The sequence below is a fragment of the Camelus bactrianus genome, chromosome X (assembly GCF_048773025.1).
Source record: "Camelus bactrianus isolate YW-2024 breed Bactrian camel chromosome X, ASM4877302v1, whole genome shotgun sequence".
NCBI classification, from domain to species: Eukaryota; Metazoa; Chordata; class Mammalia; order Artiodactyla; family Camelidae; genus Camelus; species Camelus bactrianus.
The window spans coordinates 40469315-40478033 of NC_133575.1; the positions used below are offsets into that span (position 1 = coordinate 40469315).

The 8719-nt window shown below is 46.7% G+C and overlaps 1 protein-coding gene across 1 annotated transcript; it reads right to left on the minus strand.

The window, feature by feature from the left end:
* Positions 1–3772: 3772 nt before the first annotated feature.
* On the minus strand, positions 3773–7452 carry LOC105075871 (doublesex- and mab-3-related transcription factor C1). The gene is made up of 5 exons (XM_074359557.1): positions 7338–7452; positions 6563–6699; positions 5611–5667; positions 5289–5440; positions 3773–4307 (listed from the first exon to the last, which is right to left on the minus strand). Exons 1-5 carry the CDS (start codon positions 7371–7373, stop codon positions 4195–4197), a joined length of 495 nt encoding a protein of 164 aa, XP_074215658.1. The 5' UTR covers positions 7374–7452; the 3' UTR covers positions 3773–4194.
* Positions 7453–8719: the final 1267 nt, after the last annotated feature.

Sequence of the window (8719 nt, forward strand, 5' to 3'; positions counted from 1 at the left end):
AAAACACAGCAAATCTTCCTGCCCCTTTTGCTGGAATCCCTGTCTTGGTTTTACAACGACCTGAGTGCTGTAGCTTCTAAACTAGTGTCTGGAGTTCTCACACAGTTATACTGGTCCATACATTGTTGTTAACTCAATAGCTCTGTGGAGGGAGGAGGGGCTGGAGCTTTCTATTCTGCCGTCTTCATGAAGTCATTCCCACGATGCACTTTTAAACAAGTGATGTTGGAATAACTGGATCTCTTCCTCACACCATACATGAGGATGAGTTCCAAACGGACCAGAGTTTAGAATGTAAAAGTCAAAACCATTTCAGTACTACAAGAAACAATCCTCTATACACTAAAAATGAGAAAAATTCTCCTAACAATGAATGAAAATCCAGAAGAAATAAGGCAAAATATTGATAAATTTGGCTCCATAAACATAAAATGCTTTTGCATGGCAAAATACCATAAACATAGTGAAAAAGAAGTGTGCAATGACTGGAAAAAATATTTTCGACTTTCATCAGAGAAAGAAGGGCAAATGTCCTAGTACATCCCTAAGGTATAGAGAGCTCTTTTGAAAAGAAGAAAAGACCAAAGATTCTATAGAAATTGGGCCCAAAATATCAATTAATAGCACACAAGGAAAAAGAAAGTGGGAATGGGTTTTAACCATATGAAAAAGATGGGCAATCTTGTTCACATTAAGGGAAATGCAAGTTTAAAAATACACTGATATACCATTTATTACCTATCAGATTGGCAAAATTCAAAAGTCTGGCAACACTACTGGTAAAACTTGGAAATTTGCACTCTCATACATTGATGGAGAAAAGGCAATAGGTACACCCTTTAACAAAGGAGAATTTGACAGTAATGAGCAAGATTACATGTGTTTTCACCCTTTATTCAGCAATAGCTCATCTAAGGATCGATCTCAAAGACATATTGATAAAAATTGCTAAAGATGATGTCACACATCTATTCATTGCAGTTGTATTTGTAATAGCAAGAGTAGGCATAACCAAAGCGTCCATCAATAGAAGATTAGTCGACTCAATTATGGTACATTCTCACAATGTATGGTACTCTATAGCTGTTGAAAGGAGTGAGAGATGTCTTTATAGAGCACTATGGAGTGATCTCAAGGATATTGCTTTTTCAGCTTTGTTGACGTATAATTTGGATACGAAAACTGTCTGTATTAACGTATACAATTTGATGAGTTTGGACAAGTGCATACCGTCCATGTTACTGTCTCCATGAATCAGGGTAATAAGCATATCCATCACCTCCAAAGGTTTCCTCATGTCCCTTTGTTACTGTGTTTTTGTTTGTTTTGGTTTTGCTTTCTTGTGATAAGAAAACTTAAGATGAGATTTATCCTCTTAACAAATTTTTAAGTGCACAATACCTCTTGCAAGAAGCACCTAAAATAGTGAAACTTACAGAAGTGGACAACAGAATGGTGGTTGCCAGGGAATGGAGGCCATGGGGAGTTGTTTAATGGGTACAAAGTTACAGTTATACAAGATGAGTATGTTCTGGAGATCTGCTGTATAACATAGTGCTTATACTTAATAATGGAGGATATATTTTTAAGTGAAAAAAGGCAAGGTGGAGAAGTTTTTGTAGATTATGTGCCATTCGTCTGAGAAGGAGGAGGGAGTGTGATGAATGTCTGTCTCTCGATGAGAGATACAGAGCCAATGGCCAGGTAACACCAGTTGCCCCATTCCGTTAACCTTTAAGAAATCTGTTAACTACATCCCTTCCTGCATGGGTCTTGCTTATTCTGGCCTTTACCTGTGAAGGCACGTTTACCCAAAAACAACGTTTGACAATTCATTTTGCTCAATAGCTGTTCCAGACCATTCCATTCTTTTTTTTACTATTATTATTAATAACAAATACTCTCCCCACACCTTAGGCTGTTCTTGGTCAGAGCCCAGTGGTAGCAACCCTTTACAGCCCTGCAGTGATAGTGTGGCCTACTTTGGAAGGGGTGACTTTCTGGGAAAGAGTTGAAAGCAGTGGAGTGCTGGAGGGGCCTCTTACTGGAACATAAGTGGCGACGGTCACATTTTCAGGAGTTTTGCGAGCCAGCTGTTAAACACAGCTGTTATTCAAAACTAAATTGTATAAAGTAACAACTATATTACATACATTATACTGAAAACGAACATGATACATACTCAAAACTCATCAATACCTAATTTTTTCCCTACACTTTACTGTTATCCATGCTCTTGAGATTATGTATATATATTGTAACTGAATGGTGGAAATACATCTCTTTCCAACTCTGCATTAATTGACATCATGCTGGTAGCTTGAAATCGCCAAATGCTGCAACACAGGGCATTTCTTCCAACCCTCCTCCTCCCCTACAGAACCTGTTGTTAAATATTTACCTGCATAGCACTGGTTGGGATTGATCCACCCCATGCAGATGCTCTGATGTGGTGGATATACTCAGATCCAACTAGTGCTGCTATATAACATACCAGAGTCAAGAGCTAACTCACACTGTTAGAGAAAATGATATTTTAAACCTGTGAACTGGAGTAGTGAACAAAGGATAGTTCACAAAAGATGTTTGCAATCTAACATTTATAACAGTGTCCTAAGTTGCCCATAGTAAGCCATTAAGAGATTCTTTTAAAAGGTATAGCTCGACACGTATGAGGGGGGCATGGGCGTGGTGGGCAGGATTATGAACGTCAGCAGAGGACTGAGAAACAAGTGCAGGTGGATCTGTCGATTACTACACATTGCTACCTTGAGTACAAAATAAAGGGATGATTTTTGAAAGACCCTTCTGACTGGGTGTCTGCCACATCAAGTTTTAAACCTCTCCCTCATTCCTTTAAAAAAAAAAAAAAGTAAATTACTAGCTAACTTAGGGCAAGGCAAAGAGAATGGAGTCACTCCCCATCTTTGGCTAAAAATTTTCCTTAAAACACTTGTACAAATTACTTTTAGTCTTTGAGTGCATTTCCTCATATGTAAAAGAATGGTACTAATGCTTAGCTTACAGAGCTGCTGTGAGGTTATATGTGCTTAGCTTACAGCGAGCGCAGAATAAATAAACGACAGTGATTCTTCCTTGTATTTCACAGGTCCTTCAGAAGTAGGCTCTGGGTCTAATTCATCACCCCTCTTTGATTATTCTTGTCCTGATTGGCTTCAGTTTCCCCCACCGTAAAATACATACAGGACTAGAATCAAACTGGCATTCCATTGGCCAAAGTTGGCCTTCTTGGATGTTTTGTTTGGCCCACGTAAAGGGCTTAAAGAGGAAACCAGAGCCAACGTTTTAAAATTGAGATATTTTACAAAGAAGTCTAAAATTCCATCCTCTCTTGAAAAATCAGGAGATGTGGCAACAATGAGTCCACATTCCTGCATGGCAACAATTGGCTAGAGCCAAGTGACAGCTATCCCCGTAGGTAGAGTGTGCACTGTCAGTTGGCCAGACCTCATCTGGCCTGCTCTACTCATTTATATAATCTGCTTGATCCTGCAGACATGTCAATTTGTGGCCCTCTGGACAACTGGAAGTGGTCTCTGCCAGGCAGAGGGTAGGCACTTACCTGCTGGATGAAATAAGTCCCCTACCCTTTTCTCTCTACCATTTTCTTATCTAGCCATGTTAAGGAATCCCAGTTATTGAGTAAAGTGATTCTCACTTTGAAAAGTGAATTGAACAGGTCTGTTAGAGTCAGGATAGTCTAGGTTATACTGCCGTAACAAACAACTCCTATATCTCAGTGCCTTGCAACAAGGGTTTATTATTTGTTCACAGACACAAACCTAGACACAAAATGGAACCATCTTCAGATTTTCACATGCGTGGATAAGTACATGAGTGCACTAGTATGTTCGCAATCATGAGTCAAATAAAAACTCTGGCAGATGAACATATGAACTCACACAGAACCCTATTTAGAGACTGGTCGGCTTAGATTGCACAACCCTGTTTTTATAAGAGACATTAAAAGGCCCCGGGATCCAAGAGGGTAAAGGATGGAGGTACAAGGATATCCACCCTCAGTCAAGGAATCGCCCCATATAATAAAAAGGGTCTGAAAGCTTATAAGAGCTCCTAAAGGTTTAAAGAAAAGATGCTAAGAATTTTGGACATTAAGCACTTTGCAAATGCATCAATAGGCAGTATTCTAGTGAGTTCTCCTTCTCTAGGCTCCTAGTTTGAGAGGGGGATGCACCCCAGGTGTCCAACAGGCACAGAAACAGCGCTGGCCGGCCTGGGTTGGGGAGAGGGGCTAGGAGGCTGAAGTCCTCTATCTCCGGCAGGAGCTGTAGACAGAAACGATGGGGTCAGAGCCAGGTCACATCCATTTCCCCTCCCAGCTCTCCCTTCTTTTTTGTTCCACCCAATCAAGGCTTTGCCACCTGGGCTATATTGCACAGAACGCTTCCTTGCTGATTTGCCCATCTCAAGTCTTGCCTCCTCCAATCCCTCCATCACCGCCACCGTATTTCTTTTTTGTCAAGCCCAGGGTCTTTGAACATGCTCCTCCCTAGCTCAGACATTCCCTGGCTCCCCATCACCCACAGCCGCTGGTCTAACCTCCTAAGCCTGGCATGCTAGACCTCTGTGTTGTGTGGCCTCTCCACCCTCATCCCCTCTGTTCTAGCCATTCCTCCAGGGTTGCTGCTTCACTCACACACTGTACCCCATCCACCACTTTGGTCTGGTAGTGCCTATACTTCCCTCTCAGCCTCCTCAGGTGTCTATTTCTCCTCCAGTCCTTCCTCTCCAGGCTCATTGTTGAGATTTAGCCACAAAACACAACTTGTGAAGGCATCCGGGCTCCACATCTATACTGGAAACTCCCTGAAGGCAGGGAACAGATCTCCTCCCAGACTAGGCTCTTATCACCTATGTGTGTCCTCCCCAGATCACAGCAGATTGCAGGGGTCTGGGAAGAAGGCTCTGGGCTGGGAGTCAGGAGACCTGGTTCTTCCACTTGGTATGCTTCATGCCCTAGGGCAAGTCTCTGCCACTCTCAGGGCCTCCGTTTCCTCATTTCTTGACATCAGGGCCCTGGACATTTGCTGCTGAGCACAAAGCTCGACAAAACGATGATTCACTGAACAACCATCGGCTGCCACCTCAAGCATCAGACTGAGGAGCCTGGGTGCCTGGGCCCAGGGAGGTTCAACTTCCCACCCTCCCTCCGACCCTGACTTCCCTGTTAGGCCCTGCTTACCACAACGCCCTCCCATTTCCAAAAAATCCCCCACCCCATGTTCTCCTTTCAAAGACCAGGCTACCTGGCACAGTGCAAGGCTGGAGCAGGGAGATGGAGCTAGAAGGGGCCTGGCAAGATTCTCTCAGAGCCAGCAGAGCCTCAGCCGCTTCCAGCTTCCGCTGCCACTCTAAGGAGGCAGAAACCGAGGCCTGGTCACAAGCTTTGGGAGCCTGCAAAGGAAAGGATGAGAGAGAATGGGAGCTGGGAACCCTCTCCTCTCCTGTGCCCCTTCGTCCCCCAGTTCCACGGAAGGCCCCACCCACCCCAAGGCCTTCTGCTTCTTTTCAGTCACTAAGCTTGGCCCCTGCCGGGGCTCCGGACCCCACTATTTCCCCAGTCTCTGTGGCAGCAGTAGAAGAGGGTTACAGGTGGCACAGGGCTGGAGGATCAGAGTTGAGCATCTAGGAAAAAAGGGAAGGAGAGGCCAAGGGATTTAACCCTCTGGCAGACATGTACTACAAGTAGACAGAGAGGGGTAGGATTTTGCAAAATCTGGATGTGGGAGTCTGAATGCCTACAGACCATTAGTCGTTGTGGCTTAGACAAGTCTCTTCCTCCGCTCAGGCTGTTTTCTTTTCTAATCTTTTTTCTATATCTTTCCTGCGACACTGATTCCTGCCAGCCTTTTCAAAACTCCCAGAGCAACAGTGAAGATTATGGGAAACGTCAGGTGTCTGTGTCTTGTTCTACAAGGCACCTGGAGAGACGTGATTACTGTCCCTGTCCAGGGACTGATTCTCTCCTCCGAATTCCCCAGTCCTCACGGGACTGGAGGGGCCAGCTTGGCTCATCCCCAGGAAGCTTTCTCTAATGACCTTTAGACTCTCGCCTGGGCCTCTGTGGCCCTCACCATCACGGCTGCCCCTTCTCAATAGGGCCTTGTATCCCATCGGTCTGTTTCATCTGGAATAACGGCCTCCAGTTATCAAAGGCCTGCTATGTGGCAGGCCATGTGCTAGTCCCCTTGTCAAAGGTGCAGAATATTGTCCCCTCTCAGTACACTGGTAGGGAAATAGAGGCTCAGAAATACAAAGTCACTTGTCCAAAGTCTCACAAATAGGAAGTGGCAAAGCTGAGAGAGCCCCGCTTTTGCCCGTTAGTCTGACAACCAACCTTCTCCTTCTCTTCCCCCTCCTCCTCCTCCTCCCCCTCCCCCTCCTCCCCCTCCTCCTCCTCTGCCTCCAGCGCACTGCCTCCGCCTCCTCCTTCTAGCTCCCATGGCCTTAAGCACAAGGTTGGGCACCCAGAAGTAACACAGTGTCCGACCAGCTCCATGGTTCATCCCACTCTACTCACCTGCTGGGCAAGGCAGGGGGCCTGTGGGACTTCTTCGAAAGAGAAATTGTTAGTTGCTTCGTCAAGGGTGCTGGAGTCCAGGACAGAGACAAAGATTCCGAGGCTTGACCGATCAGCAGAGCTCCTTGGCAGCTTGCCTGCAGGAGCGGAGAGTGCAGGTTGGAGTCAGGAACCAAGCCGGCCATGGACAGGAGATGTGGGCATGTTTGGGGATGAGGATAGGGGCCCAGAATGGCAGAGCTGAGAAGAACTTGAACACCAGCTAGTCTTACTCTTCATTTTGGGACTGGGGACACTGAGGCCCAGAGAATACTATTTTTCCCCAAGGTCACGTGGCAAGTTGCAGTATGGTTAGAGATGGTACGCAGGCCTTCAGGACACAGAGGAGGGGGTCTGGGTAGTGGCTGATGTGGGAGCCTCCCTCACTGGCTGCACAGGGGTGGGCCTCAAGCCGGGACATGACATTCTCCTTCCCAGCTGTGAGACACTGATGACAGCTTAGACGAGCCTTTCCCCCTGACCCCACCCAACTCCGCCTCACTCTCGATCTCAAGTCTCATCTCACTGTGGACACTTTTGACCCCCCCCCCCCCGATCTCTCCTTCCCACCAAGACTTGGTAGATAATATTGATGACATTTTATAGTTGGGGAAGCTAAGGCCCAAAGAGTAATTTACCCAAGGCCACATCAACATTGGGTGGCAGGCCTGGTGACAGAACTACTCATGCTCCCTACAGCCAAACTCAGACTCCCTCCCTGGCCAGAGACACTCACTGATGACTCCTTCTTGAATGGCCTCCTTCTCGACATGGCTCTGAGCTTTCGGAAGGGTGCTCAGTCTCTTTAGCTGACTTCGAGTCAGGGGCCCCCTTTGGTGTGGCCCCAGCTCCCTCTTCAAGGCATGCTCAGCAGGCAAGATGCTGCAGTGTTCCCTAAAGTGATGGGGTGGATTGCAGGTCCAAAGTCAGTCACCTTTAGAGGAGGCCCCCTCCCCTCCCCTTGTCAGATGTCACACTCACGAGAAGCGGGAACAATTGCGACGCTTGCAGGCCTGGAAGAGGCAGAGGTGCCCTGGGTCCTTGACTTGGTCAGTGATGCCATGGTTCCAGTAGCGGACACAGCGACGTATAGCTCTTATAGACCTAAATCCAATCCCCCACGGGGCTCCGGTCTCAAGCCCAGTGATGGGGTCGGGGGGACAGCAGGACACGGCAGGCATTTCATTGGGATCCATGGTTCTAGGGCAAAGAGTGAAGGTCAGGATAGCCACATGATCCTCTACCCCCAGTGCATTTCCTCTGCCCTTGGGAAGCCCCCTCTGAGGTGGTAGGATTCTTCTTCCATCCAGCTCACCACTGAATTGAGATTGCACCCCCCCCCCTTGCTCATGTAGCCTCCTTGCCAGTCACATATAGGCTGGTTCCAAGAAACTCTGGGCACGGGTCCTGTATACTTTCAATCCAATTATTATTCTCCTTGCTTACCTTCACTCCACAGAGACACCCCCCTTCTCAGGCATACACATGCACTCTCGTGTCCCCTTCAACAATTACTCCTGCCCCTTCTCATGTACCATCCTGTTCTCTGCTATGCCCAACTATTATTCCTGGCATCCACTTCCACAGTTGTCTTCCTAACCTTCTGCATTCACTCCCTACTCATGATTCTATGCCCCTTGCACTCAAGTCAATTATTAGTCTCATGAATGCCCCACATTCAATTTTCCCCTCACGTTCCATTCTGATGATTTTTTCTTGCACCTCATCAAATCTTAATTATTCACTCGTTCCCTCTTTAAGCTTGAACCCCTCTGCATCTCATGAAATCATATTATTCTGCTGGATTCCTAAGCCCTTCTTTCAACCATTATTTTCATTCATCCCCTTGATTATTTATCAAATAGACGTTTACCGAGCCCTCTACTGAATGCCGGACCTTGATCTGCCCGATCTGGTCAATAGCCTACTCCTCACTGCACTAACGGTTCTCTTGCACCAAAACACCCTCCCTGCTTTCATGCAAACTCACTCATTCCCTCCACAGCCTCCCAACAACCTTCCATGCTCCTTTCCAAGCTTCAACAACGATGCTTGAGCACCCCTTCCCCTCCTCCCACACCCAAAGGGCACTACCTCCTCTCAGGCTGCCCAATCACT

Excerpts from the sequence above, each read along its gene's own strand:
- LOC105075871 (XM_074359557.1), bottom strand. The coding sequence starts at position 7,373 with ATGTCGAGAAGGAGGCCATTCAAGAAGGAGTCATCA. Across the intron at positions 5,668-6,562 it reads CCCCCTGCCTTGCCCAGCAG|ATGCTCAACTCTGATCCTCC; the intron begins GTGAGTAGAGTG and ends CTTTTTTCCTAG. Across the intron at positions 4,308-5,288 it reads CCAGCCTTGCACTGTGCCAG|CTCCTGCCGGAGATAGAGGA; the intron begins GTAGCCTGGTCT and ends TTCTGTCTACAG.